General features: G+C 43.6%; 1 protein-coding gene across 1 annotated transcript in view; it reads right to left on the reverse strand.

The window, feature by feature from the left end:
- mtif2 (mitochondrial translational initiation factor 2) overlaps positions 1-17,593 on the reverse strand; it is a 38,921-nt gene extending 21,328 nt beyond the window's left edge. Inside the window, exons 1-3 of the mRNA XM_079676677.1 lie at positions 17,437-17,593; positions 13,714-13,865; positions 12,908-13,025 (exon numbers count right to left, since the gene is read on the reverse strand). Coding sequence (XP_079532803.1) covers positions 12,908-13,025; positions 13,714-13,863 — 268 coding nt within the window. The 5' untranslated portion in view covers positions 13,864-13,865; positions 17,437-17,593. The remainder of the gene's footprint in view (positions 1-12,907; positions 13,026-13,713; positions 13,866-17,436) is intronic.
- Positions 17,594-17,887: the final 294 nt, after the last annotated feature.

The raw sequence follows: 17,887 nt of genomic DNA on the forward strand, positions 1-17,887 counted from the left end.
TAGAAGAGACATGAAGAAGAGGGGACACATGTTGATGTAGAAGAGACATGAGGAAGAGGGGACACATGTTGATGTAGAAGAGACATGAAGAAGAGGGGACACATGTTGATGTAGAAGAGACATGAAGAAGAGGGGACACATGTTGATGCAGAAGAGACATGAGGAAGAGGGGACACATGTTGATGTAGAAGAGACATGTAGAAGAGGGGACACATGTTGATGTAGAAGAGACATGGAGAAGAGGGGACACATGTTGATGTAGAAGAGACATGAAGAAGAGGGGACACATGTTGATGTAGAAGAGACATGAGGAAGAGGGGACACATGTTGATGTAGAAGAGACATGAAGAAGAGGGGACACATGTTGATGTAGAAGAGACATGAGGAAGAGGGGACACATGTTGATGTAGAAGAGACATGAGGAAGAAAGGACACATGTTGATGTAGAAGAGACATGAGGAAGAGGGGACACATGTTGATGTAGAAGAGACATGGAGAAGAGGGGACACATGTTGATGTAGAAGAGACATGAGGAAGAAAGGACACATGTTGATGTAGAAGAGACATGAAGAAGAGGGGACACATGTTGATGTAGAAGAGACATGAGGAAGAAAGGACACATGTTGATGTAGAAGAGACATGAAGAAGAGGGGACACATGTTGATGTAGAAGAGACATGGAGAAGAGGGGACACATGTTGATGCAGAAGAGACATGGAGAAGAGGGGACACATGTTGATGTAGAAGAGACATGAGGAAGAGGGGACACATGTTGATGTAGAGGAGACATGGAGAAGAGGGGACACATGTTGATGTAGAAGAGACATGGAGAAGAGGGGACACATGTTGATGTAGAAGAGACATGGAGAAGAGGGGACACATGTTGATGTAGAAGAGACATGAGGAAGAGGGGACACATGTTGATGTAGAAGAGACATGGAGAAGAGGGGACACATGTTGATGTAGAAGAGACATGAAGAAGAGGGGACACATGTTGATGTAGAAGAGACATGAGGAAGAGGGGACACATGTTGATGTAGAAGAGACATGGAGAAGAGGGGACACATGTTGATGTAGAAGAGACATGGAGAACAGGGGACACATGTTGATGTAGAAGAGACATGAGGAAGAGGGGACACATGTTGATGTAGAAGAGTCATGGAGAAGAGGGGACACATGTTGATGTAGAAGAGACATGAAGAAGAGGGGACACATGTTGATGTGGCAGAGACATGAAGAAGAGGGGACACATGCTGATGTAGAGAGACATGAAGAAGAGGGGACACATGTTGATGTAGAAGAGACATGAAGAAGAGGGGACACATGTTGATGTAGAAGAGACATGAAGAAGAGGGGACACATGTTGATGTAGAAGAGACATGAAGAAGAGGGGACACATGTTGATATAGAAGAGACATGAAGAAGAGGGGACACATGTTGATGTAGAAGGGACATGGAGAAGAGGGGACACATGTTGATGTAGAAGAGACATGGAGAAGAGGGGACACATGTTGATGTAGAAGAGACATGAAGAAGAGGGGACACATGTTGATGTAGAAGAGACATGAAGAAGAGGGGACACATGTTGATGTAGAAGAGACATGGAGAAGAGGGGACACATGTTGATGTAGAAGAGACATGGAGAAGAGGGGACACATGTTGATGTAGAAGAGACATGAAGAAGAGGGGACACATGTTGATGAAGAAGAGACATGAAGAAGAGGGGACACATGTTGATGTAGAAGAGACATGAAGAAGAGGGGACACATGTTGATGTAGAAGAGACATGTGTCCCCTCTGTGTGAAGAGAGAGTCTCTTTCCACAGAGGGGACACATGTTGATGTAGAAGAGACATGAAGAAGAGGGGACACATGTTGATGTAGAAGAGACATGAAGAAGAGGGGACACATGTTGATGTAGAAGAGACATGAAGAAGAGGGGACACATGTTGATGTAGAAGAGACATGAAGAAGAGGGGACACATGTTGATGTAGAAGAGACATGGAGAAGAGGGGACACATGTTGATGAAGAAGAGACATGAAGAAGAGGGGACACATGTTGATGTAGAAGAGACATGAAGAAGAGGGGACACATGTTGATGTAGAAGAGACATGAAGAAGAGGGGACACATGTTGATGTAGAAGAGACATGGAGAAGAGGGGACACATGTTGATGAAGAAGAGACATGAAGAAGAGGGGACACATGTTGATGTAGAAGAAGAGGGGACACATGTTGATGTAGAAGAGACATGGAGAAGAGGGGACACATGTTGATGTAGAAGAGACATGAAGAAGAGGGGACACATGTTGATGTAGAAGAGACATGGAGAAGAGGGGACACATGTTGATGAAGAAGAGACATGAAGAAGAGGGGACACATGTTGATGTAGAAGAGACATGGAGAAGAGGGGACACATGTTGATGTAGAAGAGACATGAAGAAGAGGGGACACATGTTGATGTAGAAGAGACATGAAGAAGAGGGGACACATGTTGATGTAGAAGAGACATGAAGAAGAGGGGACACATGCTGATGTAGGAGAGACATGAAGAAGAGGGGACACATGTTGATGTAGAAGAGACATGGAGAAGAGGGGACACATGTTGATGTAGAAGAGACATGAAGAAGAGGGGACACATGTTGATGTAGAAGAGACATGGAGAAGAGGGGACACATGTTGATGTAGAAGAGACATGAAGAAGAGGGGACACATGTTGATGTAGAAGAGACATGAAGAAGAGGGGACACATGTTGATGTAGAAGAGACATGAAGAAGAGGGGACACATGTTGATGTAGAAGAGACATGGAGAAGAGGGGACACATGTTGATGTAGAAGAGACATGAAGAAGTGGGGACACATGTTGATGTAGAAGAGACATGTGTCCCCTCTGTGTGAAGAGAGAGTCTCTTTCCACAGAGGGGACACATGTTGATGTAGAAGAGACATGAAGAAGAGGGGACACATGTTGATGTAGAAGAGACATGAAGAAGAGGGGACACATGTTGATGTAGAAGAGACATGGAGAAGAGGGGACACATGTTGATGTAGAAGAGACATGAAGAAGAGGGGACACATGTTGATGTAGAAGAGACATGGAGAAGAGGGGACACGTGTTGATGTAGAAGAGACATGGAGAAGAGGGGACACATGTTGATGTAGAAGAGACATGAAGAAGAGGGGACACATGTTGATGTAGAAGAGACATGGAGAAGAGGGGACACATGTTGATGTAGGAGAGACATGAAGAAGAGGGGACACATGTTGATGTAGAAGAGACATGAAGAAGAGTGGACACATGTTGATGTAGAAGAGACATGGAGAAGAGGGGACACATGTTGATGTAGAAGAGACATGAAGAAGAGGGGACACATGTTGATGTAGAAGAGACATGGAGAAGAGGGGACACATGTTGATGTAGAAGAGACATGAAGAAGAGGGGACACATGTTGATGTAGAAGAGACATGAAGAAGAGGGGACACATGCTGATGTAGAGAGACATGAAGGAGAGGGGACACATGTTGATGTAGAAGAGACATGAAGAAGAGGGGACACATGCTGATGTAGAGAGACATGGAGAAGAGGGGACACATGTTGATGTAGAAGAGACATGAAGGAGAGGGGACACATGTTGATGTAGAAGAGACATGAAGAAGAGGGGACACATGTTGATGTAGAAGAGACATGAAGAAGAGGGGACACATGTTGATGTAGAGAGACATGGAGAAGAGGGGACACATGTTGATGTAGAAGAGACATGAAGAAGAGGGGACACATGTTGATGAAGAAGAGACATGAAGAAGAGGGGACACATGTTGATGTAGAAGAGACATGGAGAAGAGGGGACACATGTTGATGTAGAAGAGACATGAAGAAGAGGGGACACATGTTGATGAAGAAGAGACATGAAGAAGAGGGGACACATGTTGATGTAGAAGAGACATGAAGAAGAGGGGACACATGTTGATGTAGAAGAGACATGTGTCCCCTCTGTGTGAAGAGAGAGTCTCTTTCCACAGAGGGGACACATGTTGATGTAGAAGAGACATGAAGAAGAGGGGACACATGTTGATGTAGAAGAGACATGAAGAAGAGGGGACACATGTTGATGTAGAAGAGACATGGAGAAGAGGGGACACATGTTGATGTAGAAGAGACATGAAGAAGAGGGGACACATGTTGATGTAGAAGAGACATGGAGAAGAGGGGACACGTGTTGATGTAGAAGAGACATGGAGAAGAGGGGACACATGTTGATGTAGAAGAGACATGAAGAAGAGGGGACACATGTTGATGTAGAAGAGACATGGAGAAGAGGGGACACATGTTGATGTAGGAGAGACATGAAGAAGAGGGGACACATGTTGATGTAGAAGAGACATGAAGAAGAGTGGACACATGTTGATGTAGAAGAGACATGGAGAAGAGGGGACACATGTTGATGTAGAAGAGACATGAAGAAGAGGGGACACATGTTGATGTAGAAGAGACATGGAGAAGAGGGGACACATGTTGATGTAGAAGAGACATGAAGAAGAGGGGACACATGTTGATGTAGAAGAGACATGAAGAAGAGGGGACACATGCTGATGTAGAGAGACATGAAGGAGAGGGGACACATGTTGATGTAGAAGAGACATGAAGAAGAGGGGACACATGCTGATGTAGAGAGACATGGAGAAGAGGGGACACATGTTGATGTAGAAGAGACATGAAGGAGAGGGGACACATGTTGATGTAGAAGAGACATGAAGAAGAGGGGACACATGTTGATGTAGAAGAGACATGAAGAAGAGGGGACACATGTTGATGTAGAGAGACATGGAGAAGAGGGGACACATGTTGATGTAGAAGAGACATGAAGAAGAGGGGACACATGTTGATGTAGAAGAGACATGAAGAAGAGGGGACACATGTTGATGTAGAAGAGACATGAAGAAGAGGGGACACATGTTGATGTAGAAGAGACATGAAGAAGAGGGGACACATGTTGATGTAGAAGAGACATGAAGAAGAGGGGACACATGTTGATGTAGAAGAGACATGAAGAAGAGGGGACACATGTTGATGTAGAAGAGACATGTGTCCCCTCTGTGTGAAGAGAGAGTCTCTTTCCACAGAGGGGACACATGTTGATGTAGAAGAGACATGAAGAAGAGGAGACACATGTTGATATAGAAGAGACATGAAGAAGAGGAGACACATGTTGATATAGAAGAGACATGAAGAAGAGGAGACACATGTTGATATAGAAGAGACATGAAGAAGAGGGGACACATGTTGATGTAGAAGAGACATGGAGAAGAGGGGACACATGTTGATGTAGAAGAGACATGAAGAAGAGGGGACACATGTTGATGAAGAAGAGACATGAAGAAGAGGGGACACATGTTGATGTAGAAGAGACATGGAGAAGAGGGGACACATGTTGATGTAGAAGAGACATGAAGAAGAGGGGACACATGTTGATGAAGAAGAGACATGAAGAAGAGGGGACACATGTTGATGTAGAAGAGACATGAAGAAGAGGGGACACATGTTGATGAAGAAGAGACATGAAGAAGAGGGGACACATGTTGATGTAGAAGAGACATGGAGAAGAGGGGACACATGTTGATGTAGAAGAGACATGGAGAAGAGGGGACACATGTTGATGTAGAAGAGACATGGAGGAGAGGGGACACATGTTGATGTAGAAGAGACATGAAGAAGAGGGGACACATGTTGATGTAGAAGAGACATGAAGAAGAGGGGACACATGTTGATGTAGAAGAGACATGGAGAAGAGGGGACACGTGTTGATGTAGAAGAGACATGGAGAAGAGGGGACACATGTTGATGTAGAAGAGACATGGAGAAGAGGGGACAGATGTTGATGTTGAAGAGACATGAAGAAGAGGGGACACGTGTTGATGTAGAAGAGACATGAAGAAGAGGGGACACATGTTGATGTAGAAGAGACATGGAGAAGAGGGGACACATGTTGATGTAGAAGAGACATGGAGGAGAGGGGACACATGTTGATGTAGAAGAGACATGAAGAAGAGGGGACACATGTTGATGTAGAAGAGACATGAAGAAGAGGGGACACATGTTGATGTAGAAGAGACATGGAGAAGAGGGGACACGTGTTGATGTAGAAGAGACATGGAGAAGAGGGGACACATGTTGATGTAGAAGAGACATGGAGAAGAGGGGACAGATGTTGATGTTGAAGAGACATGAAGAAGAGGGGACACATGTTGATGTAGAAGAGACATGAAGAAGAGGGGACACATGTTGATGTAGAAGAGACATGAAGAAGAGGGGACACATGTTGATGTAGAAGAGACATGGAGAAGAGGGGACACATGTTGATGTAGAAGAGACATGGAGAAGAGGGGACACATGTTGATGTAGAAGAGACATGGAGAAGAGGGGACACGTGTTGATGTAGAAGAGACATGGAGAAGAGGGGACACATGTTGATGTAGAAGAGACATGAAGAAGAGGGGACACATGTTGATGTAGAAGAGACATGGAGAAGAGGGGACACATGTTGATGTAGAAGAGACATGAAGAAGAGGGGACACATGTTGATGTAGAAGAGACATGAAGAAGAGGGGACACATGTTGATGTAGAAGAGACATGAAGAAGAGGGGACACATGTTGATGAAGAAGAGACATGAAGAAGAGGGGACACATGTTGATGTAGAAGAGACATGAAGAAGAGGGGACACATGTTGATGAAGAAGAGACATGAGGAAGAGGGGACACATGTTGATGTAGAAGAGACATGAAGAAGAGGGGACACATGTTGATGTAGAAGAGACATGAAGAAGAGGGGACACATGTTGATGAAGAAGAGACATGAAGAAGAGGGGACAGATGTTGATGTAGAAGAGACATGAAGAAGAGGGGACAGATGTTGATGTAGAAGAGACATGAAGAAGAGGGGACACATGTTGATGTAGAAGAGACATGGAGAAGAGGGGACACGTGTTGATGTAGAAGAGACATGGAGAAGAGGGGACACATGTTGATGTAGAAGAGACATGAAGAAGAGGGGACACATGTTGATGTAGAAGAGACATGAAGAAGAGGGGACACATGTTGATGTAGAAGAGACATGGAGAAGAGGGGACACGTGTTGATGTAGAAGAGACATGGAGAAGAGGGGACACATGTTGATGTAGAAGAGACATGAAGAAGAGGGGACACATGTTGATGTAGAAGAGACATGGAGAAGAGGGGACACATGTTGATGTAGAAGAGACATGAAGAAGAGGGGACACATGTTGATGTAGAAGAGACATGAAGAAGAGGGGACACATGTTGATGTAGAAGAGACATGAAGAAGAGGGGACACATGTTGATGTAGAAGAGACATGGAGAAGAGGGGACACATGTTGATGTAGAAGAGACATGGAGAAGAGGGGACACATGTTGATGTAGAAGAGACATGGAGAAGAGGGGACACGTGTTGATGTAGAAGAGACATGGAGAAGAGGGGACACATGTTGATGTAGAAGAGACATGAAGGAGAGGGGACACATGTTGATGTAGAAGTGACATGGAGAAGAGGGGACACGTGTTGATGTAGAAGAGACATGGAGAAGAGGGGACACATGTTGATGTAGAAGAGACATGGAGAAGAGGGGACACATGTTGATGTAGAAGAGACATGGAGAAGAGGGGACACATGTTGATGTAGAAGAGACATGAAGAAGAGGGGACACATGTTGATGTAGAAGAGACATGGAGAAGAGGGGACACATGTTGATGTAGAAGAGACATGGAGAAGAGGGGACACATGTTGATGTAGAAGAGACATGGAGAAGAGGGGACACATGTTGATGTAGAAGAGACATGAAGAAGAGGGGACACATGTTGATGAAGAAGAGACATGAAGAAGAGGGGACACATGTTGATGTAGAAGAGACATGAAGAAGAGGGGACACATGTTGATGTAGAAGAGACATGGAGAAGAGGGGACACATGTTGATGTAGAAGAGACATGTAGAAGAGGGGACACATGTTGATGTAGAAGAGACATGGAGAAGAGGGGACACATGTTGATGTAGAAGAGACATGGAGAAGAGGGGACACATGTTGATGTAGAAGAGACATGTAGAAGAGGGGACACATGTTGATGTAGAAGAGACATGGAGAAGAGGGGACACATGTTGATGTAGAAGAGACATGGAGAAGAGGGGACACATGTTGATGTAGAAGAGACATGGAGAAGAGGGGACACATGTTGATGTAGAAGAGACATGAAGAAGAGGGGACACATGTTGATGAAGAAGAGACATGAAGAAGAGGGGACACATGTTGATGTAGAAGAGACATGAAGAAGAGGGGACACATGTTGATGTAGAAGAGACATGGAGAAGAGGGGACACATGTTGATGTAGAAGAGACATGAAGAAGAGGGGACACATGTTGATGTAGAAGAGACATGGAGAAGAGGGGACACATGTTGATGTAGAAGAGACATGAAGAAGAGGGGACACATGTTGATGTAGAAGAGACATGAAGAAGAGGGGACACATGTTGATGTAGAAGAGACATGAAGAAGAGGGGACACATGTTGATGTAGAAGAGACATGGAGAAGAGGGGACACATGTTGATGTAGAAGAGACATGAAGAAGAGGGGACACATGTTGATGTAGAAGAGACATGGAGAAGAGGGGACACATGTTGATGTAGAAGAGACATGAAGAAGAGGGGACACATGTTGATGTAGAAGAGACATGAAGAAGAGGGGACACATGTTGATGTAGAAGAGACATGAAGAAGAGGGGACACATGTTGATGAAGAAGAGACATGAAGAAGAGGGGACACATGTTGATGTAGAAGAGACATGAAGAAGAGGGGACACATGTTGATGAAGAAGAGACATGAGGAAGAGGGGACACATGTTGATGTAGAAGAGACATGAAGAAGAGGGGACACATGTTGATGTAGAAGAGACATGAAGAAGAGGGGACACATGTTGATGAAGAAGAGACATGAAGAAGAGGGGACAGATGTTGATGTAGAAGAGACATGAAGAAGAGGGGACACATGTTGATGTAGAAGAGACATGGAGAAGAGGGGACACATGTTGATGTAGAAGAGACATGAAGAAGAGGGGACACATGTTGATGTAGAAGAGACATGGAGAAGAGGGGACACATGTTGATGTAGAAGAGACATGAAGAAGAGGGGACACATGTTGATGTAGAAGAGACATGAAGAAGAGGGGACACATGTTGATATAGAAGAGACATGAAGAAGAGGGGACACATGTTGATGTAGAAGAGACATGGAGAAGAGGGGACACATGTTGATGTAGAAGAGACATGAAGAAGAGGGGACACATGTTGATGAAGAAGAGACATGAAGAAGAGGGGACACATGTTGATGTAGAAGAGACATGGAGAAGAGGGGACACATGTTGATGTAGAAGAGACATGAAGAAGAGGGGACACATGTTGATGAAGAAGAGACATGAAGAAGAGGGGACACATGTTGATGTAGAAGAGACATGAAGAAGAGGGGACACATGTTGATGTAGAAGAGACATGTGTCCCCTCTGTGTGAAGAGAGAGTCTCTTTCCACAGAGGGGACACATGTTGATGTAGAAGAGACATGGAGAAGAGGGGACACATGTTGATGTAGAAGAGACATGAAGAAGAGGGGACACATGTTGATGAAGAAGAGACATGAAGAAGAGGGGACACATGTTGATGTAGAAGAGACATGAAGAAGAGGGGACACATGTTGATGTAGAAGAGACATGGAGAAGAGGGGACACATGTTGATGTAGAAGAGACATGAAGAAGAGGGGACACATGTTGATGTAGAAGAGACATGTGTCCCCTCTGTGTGAAGAGAGAGTCTCTTTCCACAGAGGGGACACATGTTGATGTAGAAGAGACATGAAGAAGAGGGGACACATGTTGATGTAGAAGAGACATGAAGAAGAGGGGACACATGTTGATGTAGAAGAGACATGGAGAAGAGGGGACACATGTTGATGTAGAAGAGACATGAAGAAGAGGGGACACATGTTGATGAAGAAGAGACATGAAGAAGAGGGGACACATGTTGATGTAGAAGAGACATGAAGAAGAGGGGACACATGTTGATGTAGAAGAGACATGGAGAAGAGGGGACACATGTTGATGTAGAAGAGACATGAAGAAGAGGGGACACATGTTGATGTAGAAGAGACATGGAGAAGAGGGGACACATGTTGATGTAGAAGAGACATGGAGAAGAGGGGACACATGTTGATGTAGAAGAGACATGGAGAAGAGGGGACACATGTTGATGTAGAAGAGACATGAAGAAGAGGGGACACATGTTGATGAAGAAGAGACATGAAGAAGAGGGGACACATGTTGATGTAGAAGAGACATGAAGAAGAGGGGACACATGTTGATGTAGAAGAGACATGTGTCCCCTCTGTGTGAAGAGAGAGTCTCTTTCCACAGAGGGGACACATGTTGATGTAGAAGAGACATGAAGAAGAGGGGACACATGTTGATGTAGAAGAGACATGAAGAAGAGGGGACACATGTTGATGTAGAAGAGACATGGAGAAGAGGGGACACATGTTGATGTAGAAGAGACATGAAGAAGAGGGGACACATGTTGATGTAGTAGAGACATGAAGAAGAGGGGACACATGTTGATGTAGAAGAGACATGAAGAAGAGGGGACACAAGTTGATGTAGAAGAGACATGGAGAAGAGGGGACACATGTTGATGTAGAAGAGACATGGAGAAGAGGGGACACATGTTGATGTAGAAGAGACATGTAGAAGAGGGGACACATGTTGATGTAGAAGAGACATGGAGAAGAGGGGACACATGTTGATGTAGAAGAGACATGTAGAAGAGGGGACACATGTTGATGTAGAAGAGACATGGAGAAGAGGGGACACATGTTGATGTAGAAGAGACATGGAGAAGAGGGGACACATGTTGATGTAGAAGAGACATGGAGAAGAGGGGACACATGTTGATGTAGAAGAGACATGAAGAAGAGGGGACACATGTTGATGAAGAAGAGACATGAAGAAGAGGGGACACATGTTGATGTAGAAGAGACATGAAGAAGAGGGGACACATGTTGATGTAGAAGAGACATGGAGAAGAGGGGACACATGTTGATGTAGAAGAGACATGAAGAAGAGGGGACACATGTTGATGTAGAAGAGACATGGAGAAGAGGGGACACATGTTGATGTAGAAGAGACATGGAGAAGAGGGGACACATGTTGATGTAGAAGAGACATGGAGAAGAGGGGACACATGTTGATGTAGAAGAGACATGAAGAAGAGGGGACACATGTTGATGAAGAAGAGACATGAAGAAGAGGGGACACATGTTGATGTAGAAGAGACATGAAGAAGAGGGGACACATGTTGATGTAGAAGAGACATGTGTCCCCTCTGTGTGAAGAGAGAGTCTCTTTCCACAGAGGGGACACATGTTGATGTAGAAGAGACATGAAGAAGAGGGGACACATGTTGATGTAGAAGAGACATGAAGAAGAGGGGACACATGTTGATGTAGAAGAGACATGAAGAAGAGGGGACACATGTTGATGTAGAAGAGACATGGAGAAGAGGGGACACATGTTGATGTAGAAGAGACATGGAGAAGAGGGGACACATGTTGATGTAGAAGAGACATGGAGAAGAGGGGACACATGTTGATGTAGAAGAGACATGAAGAAGAGGGGACACATGTTGATGTAGAAGAGACATGGAGAAGAGGGGACACATGTTGATGTAGAAGAGACATGGAGAAGAGGGGACACATGTTGATGTAGAAGAGACATGAAGAAGAGGGGACACATGTTGATGTAGAAGAGACATGGAGAAGAGGGGACACATGTTGATGTAGAAGAGACATGGAGAAGAGGGGACACATGTTGATGTAGAAGAGACATGGAGAAGAGGGGACACATGTTGATGTGGAAAAGACATGGAGAAGAGGGGACACATGTTGATGTAGAAGAGACATGAAGAAGAGGGGACACATGTTGATGAAGAAGAGACATGAAGAAGAGGGGACACATGTTGATGTAGAAGAGACATGAAGAAGAGGGGACACATGTTGATGTAGAAGAGACATGTGTCCCCTCTGTGTGAAGAGAGAGTCTCTTTCCACAGAGGGGACACATGTTGATGTAGAAGAGACATGAAGAAGAGGGGACACATGTTGATGTAGAAGAGACATGAAGAAGAGGGGACACATGTTGATGTAGAAGAGACATGAAGAAGAGGGGACACATGTTGATGTAGAAGAGACATGGAGAAGAGGGGACACATGTTGATGTAGAAGAGACATGGAGAAGAGGGGACACATGTTGATGTAGAAGAGACATGGAGAAGAGGGGACACATGTTGATGTAGAAGAGACATGAAGAAGAGGGGACACGTGTTGATGTAGAAGAGACATGAAGAAGAGGGGACACATGTTGATGTAGAAGAGACATGAAGAAGAGGGGACACATGTTGATGTAGAAGAGACATGGAGAAGAGGGGACACATGTTGATGTAGAAGAGACATGGAGAAGAGGGGACACATGTTGATGTAGAAGAGACATGGAGAAGAGGGGACACATGTTGATGTAGAAGAGACATGGAGAAGAGGGGACACATGTTGATGTAGAAGAGACATGAAGAAGAGGGGACACATGTTGATGTAGAAGAGACATGAAGAAGAGGGGACACATGTTGATGTAGAAGAGACATGAAGAAGAGGGGACACATGTTGATGTAGAAGAGACATGGAGAAGAGGGGACACATGGTGATGTAGAAGAGACATGAAGAAGAGGGGACACATGTTGATGTAGAAATGGATGAGGACAAAAAGAGTCTTTGTTTGTTAATAATATAAACGTATTTGATTTCTCACCAACGTCTTTGTTCATGGCGTCAGCGAGTTCAGAAACACTCATCCTCTGACGGATCTCCACTTCCTGTTTCACCGGCTTCACCTTCTGGACCCTGGGCTCTCTCTTTGGACCTTTAAACTACACACACACACACACACACACACACACACACACACACACACACACACACACACACACACACACACACACACACACACACACACACACACACACACACACACACACACACACACACACACACACACACACACACACACACACACACACACACACACACACACACACGTAAGTCCTCTGCTGTGTGTGTGTCTCAGTGTCTCAGTGTGTGTGTGTGTGTGTGTGTGTGTGTGTGTGTGTGTGTGTGTGTGTGTGTGTGTGTGTGTGTGTGTATCTCAGTGTGTGTGTGTGTGTGTGTGTGTGTGTGGGTGTGTGTGTGTGTGTGTGTGTGTCTCAGTGTGTGTGTGTGTGTGTGTGTGTGTGTGTGTCTCAGTGTGTGTGTGTGTGTGTGTGTGTGTGTGTGTGTGTGTGTGTCTCAGTGTGTGTGTGTGTCTCAGTGTGTGTGTGTGTGTGTGTGTGTGTGTGTGTGTGTGTGTCTCAGTGTGTGTGTGTGTGTGTGTGTGTGTGTGTGTGTGTGTGTGTGTGTGTGTCTCAGTGTGTGTGTGTGTGTGTGTGTGTGTGTGTGTGTCTCAGTGTGTGTGTGTGTCTCAGTGTGTGTGTGTGTGTGTGTGTGTGTGTGTGTGTGTCTCAGTGTGTGTCTCAGTGTGTGTGTGTGTGTGTCTGAGCTGCAGGTAGGTTAAAGTCTCACCTGTTTGGAGGCGTACTTCCTGTCTGGCTGACAGGTGAGGAAGGGGGCGGGGCTTCGAGACGGAGACAGGAAGTGGCCGAGAAGAGCACGGTCGCCATGGAGACGCCGTGCCACACGCATCACCGATGAAATCATCACTGATGACATCATCACTGCAGGGACAACTTCCTGTTTACATTTAGTCTTCCCGTTATATTAACGTTATAATCTGACTGTTTATATAATATATATTAGGGGTGTAACGGTATAAGTATTCGTACTAGGGATGCCAGCGATTATTCGATTATTCGTTACAGTCTCCATAACCGAAAATTATTTTTTAAAATTCGATTTTATTTATATATTTTTTTATTATTATTTATGTTTTTTTTTTTCCTGGCTTAGTTTCAACCAAAATATAGACTAACGCTAATAATAGTATTAATAATTATAAATGGCCATTGGTCACACCACCAGTTTGTTTTACTGTAAGCTTGGAGGAAGCCAGCAGCGCAGGCTGCTACACACCGCTGCTTTTTTCTCTCCCGGGGGGGGGGCTAGTGGAGTACTTCGTGACCACAGAGTGTGAACGTTGTGATCAGCTGTTTTAGCGCGGGGGGGGGGGGTGCGTCGAATAATCGATTGTTATTCGCCAGGGCTGTCCGATTTTCGATTTTGATCATGGTCAGTTTCTGGCATCCCTGATTCGTACCGAGAATATTCGGTACGGGCCCTTCGGTTCGGTAGTACGAAGTGTACCGAACGAATATAACGTTAAACGTAAAAAATTGAGAACGTGAACAACTTCATTGGACGAGAGGCATACTCTGAGAGCTGGTCAGAGGGATGCGTTCAAATGTAGTCAGTAATTTGAGGAACTGTCGAAATGGTGAACGCAGATAAAGTTGAGCTCTAGAATCCTCCAGCATCATTGAAGTCTCCGGTTTGGGAACCTTTTGGTTTGGCAGTTACGTACAAGGATGATGGACAAAGACAGGTGGACCAAACCAAAGCTGTTTGTCTGCATTGTTCAACTAACATTGGTTACGCGGCTGGCAATACATCAAACTTGCACACTCATTTGAAAAGGCATCACCCGAACGTGAATATCACCCGTGTTACAGTATAAATTGAGTCATGACAACTGGCGACATTCTATTATTTTCGTCATAGGAATCCGGGGCGTGTACATTGAGGACCCATTGTTGACTTACCAGGAAAGAAACATCGTTTGTCGTTTACGTTCATCTTTTGCTATATCTGCCTTCCTAAGATCACTTTGCTGCACATTCAGTACTCGTATGTGAGGTTGTGGGTGAGAGGCCGATATCGTGACGCTTACAGGGAGGTATCGAACATTACAAAGTAGGTGACTGTGTGGATGCCGGTTCAAAACATTGCAAACTTCAATAAATCATTTAAATTATATATTTGTGTCCGACTTTCATTTGTTCATCGTTCTTAATGTGATGTATAGTAGCTTTGATAGCTGTCCATACCTTCAGAAAGCCTAAAAGTAAAACACAAGTTGTTTATTCACAGCCCGAACGCTCATCGAGATGACTGGATCAGTCATGACAACTTGTGATCAGCTCCGATTAAATTGTGATATCAATTCTGTAGCTAACCTCCAGGGAGCACGTTTATTTTATGAAATACCTGTATCCCTCTCATCACAACAAGACTCTACACTGTGCAGGAAAAACAATTACATACATGAAAATAACCTTGATGCATGGGAATGAAACACACAAACTATCTTCCGTGGCTATACTGATATGTCACAGTAACGGTAAACCAAAGAAAAGTAAGTCCAGCGGGGCACAAGTTGAATACATATAATACGGTAGTTCTATTATGCCTTTAAGCCGATACGTTTAACCCATAAGAACCCGGACCCATTTCTACTTTTCAATGTCAACAATGGGTCCTCAATGTACACGCCCCGGATTCCTATGACGAAAATAATAGAATGTCGCCAGTTGTCATGACTCAACTTATACTGCAACACCGGTACCAAAAGAAAACAGACTGAAGTGCAAACCCAACTCCCGCTAGCATTTAAGCCTCCACCACTCGCAACAAGTTCAGACCGAGCCAAAGCTATTACAAACGCCAAATCTCCTTATGTTGCCATGTTAGCAAAGCGCTACCTGGCTGTATCTGCTACCTCTGTCCCTAGAGAGGGTGTTCTCCACAGCAGGAGACATTGTTAGTGCCAGCAGATCTGCTCTTTCAGCAAGCAATGTGGACAAGTTCATCTTTCTTTAAACATACAATGAGAAGCAAGTCCTAATGTCAAGCTGGCTGCTTAGGTACGAGTACAGTACAGTTCAAATACAGATGATTTCAGTTCATCAAAATGCTGCACCTTAATGTTTATTTTATTATATTTTGTATTTATTTGAGTGAATATTCACAGTTTAATAATAATTAAAGAAAATATATATTTTATGTTTTGTTATCATTCTTTCTGCTGTACCGAAAACGTACCGCACCGTGACCTAAAAACCGAGGTACGTACCGAACCGAAGTTTTTGTGAACCGTTCCACCCCTAATATATTATATTATATATAATTATATGTATAATATATATAATGTGTAATACAGTGGCGAGCCGTGACTTTTATACCTAGGCCCTCTGACCCCCACCCCTTCCCTCGAGTTATTAGTCACAGCGTATACTTCAGCAGAATATCAAAACAACGGCCCGGGGTGCAAAACGCATCAATGACACACACTCTACCACACAGAACAACACCTGTAAATAACCCTATTTGTGTTCTGTGAAATTGAAAAGGATATTGCATTGTGTTTGTTACCTTCGTTGCAGTTGTATGTCTTAAGTGTAATTTGGCATGCTTTTATTTTAGAGGCGAGTTTACCCTGTTGACAGGAAGTTGTTGTTGCTATGGAAACAAGAAAAGTTTCAGAGAGGGCACCCACCCATTTAGAGGGATGATATGATTGGTCAATTGTACTGTCATCTGACATTACTCTCTCGTGCAGTTACTACGCCCTCTGTGAGTTCATCACAGTAACTCACAGAGACGAGCTTCTTTCCTTTAACCCTTCACATTCAAAAAGAAACTGATTAGGCACATTTCTAAGGATTTATTTCTTTGGAAATGTTATTTTAAATCAAATTAAATCAAGTTATTTTGGTAAAACTAATGAGAAAAATATAACTAAAAACACATTTAAAAAGATATATATTAAAAAAATATTTTTCTTTTTTAATGTTTTTAAATATTCTTTAGTAAAATATCTCAGGCCTAGAGGGCCCTGACGCCACTGGTGTAATAATTCATTACTTAAATACGATTTTAAAAGGTTTTATAAATATCTACAGATTTTATTTAAACATTAAGATCAACGTCTTAAAACTCTGCTTTCAGTTTGAATAATAAACAAGATCAGAAATAAATAATAACTAATCTAATTTAATAATAACAACAATAATAATAACAACAACAACATTTGACATTATTCCTAATCTGCATATTAACAGAAACTGAAATCAGAAATAACTCTTTCTCTGGAGAACCAGATGCAAACTTGTCTTTCTATGTCTATATATATCTATAGATCTATAGTGTAGACTCTAGATATACACCATAGATCTATAGTGTAGATATACACCATAGATCTATAGTGTATAGAGTAGAGAGATCACCTTAGTGTATTATAATCTGAAGCATGAATATAATAAAGGGAGGTGTCTAAGCAGGGGGGTAACTCACCTGCGGGCTCATCCCGGGTCTCTCCTCTCCTCAGACTGCGGAAACTAACGTGGATCTAAACTCTAGATTATATTCAAACGGCTTTAATCTGTAAACAGAGTGCAACGATCTCTGCTACAGGGCGCCGCCATGACACTCTGCTCACACCGGAAGTGACGCAACGCGCTCTGCCGGTCCGGAGCGAAACTCACCACAATAAGAGAGGTTAAAAATCAGTGAGATCAATCTGATTCAAGAAGACTAAATATAGAAATACATCAATATTAATATATACTATAACGTCATATATATAACTGAGGTCTAAACAGAGAGGAATGTCTTCATTATTATTATTATCACACCAGAAGGAGAGGAAAGAGGAGCAGTGTTTGCATGCTTTTAGTTTGAAATCACGGACAACATGTGACATGTACTTTCATTACATTACATTTAGCTGATGCTTTTATCCAGA

This window comes from Notothenia rossii (assembly GCF_949606895.1).
Source record: "Notothenia rossii genome assembly, chromosome: 1".
In the NCBI taxonomy this organism is placed as follows: Eukaryota; Metazoa; Chordata; class Actinopteri; order Perciformes; family Nototheniidae; genus Notothenia; species Notothenia rossii.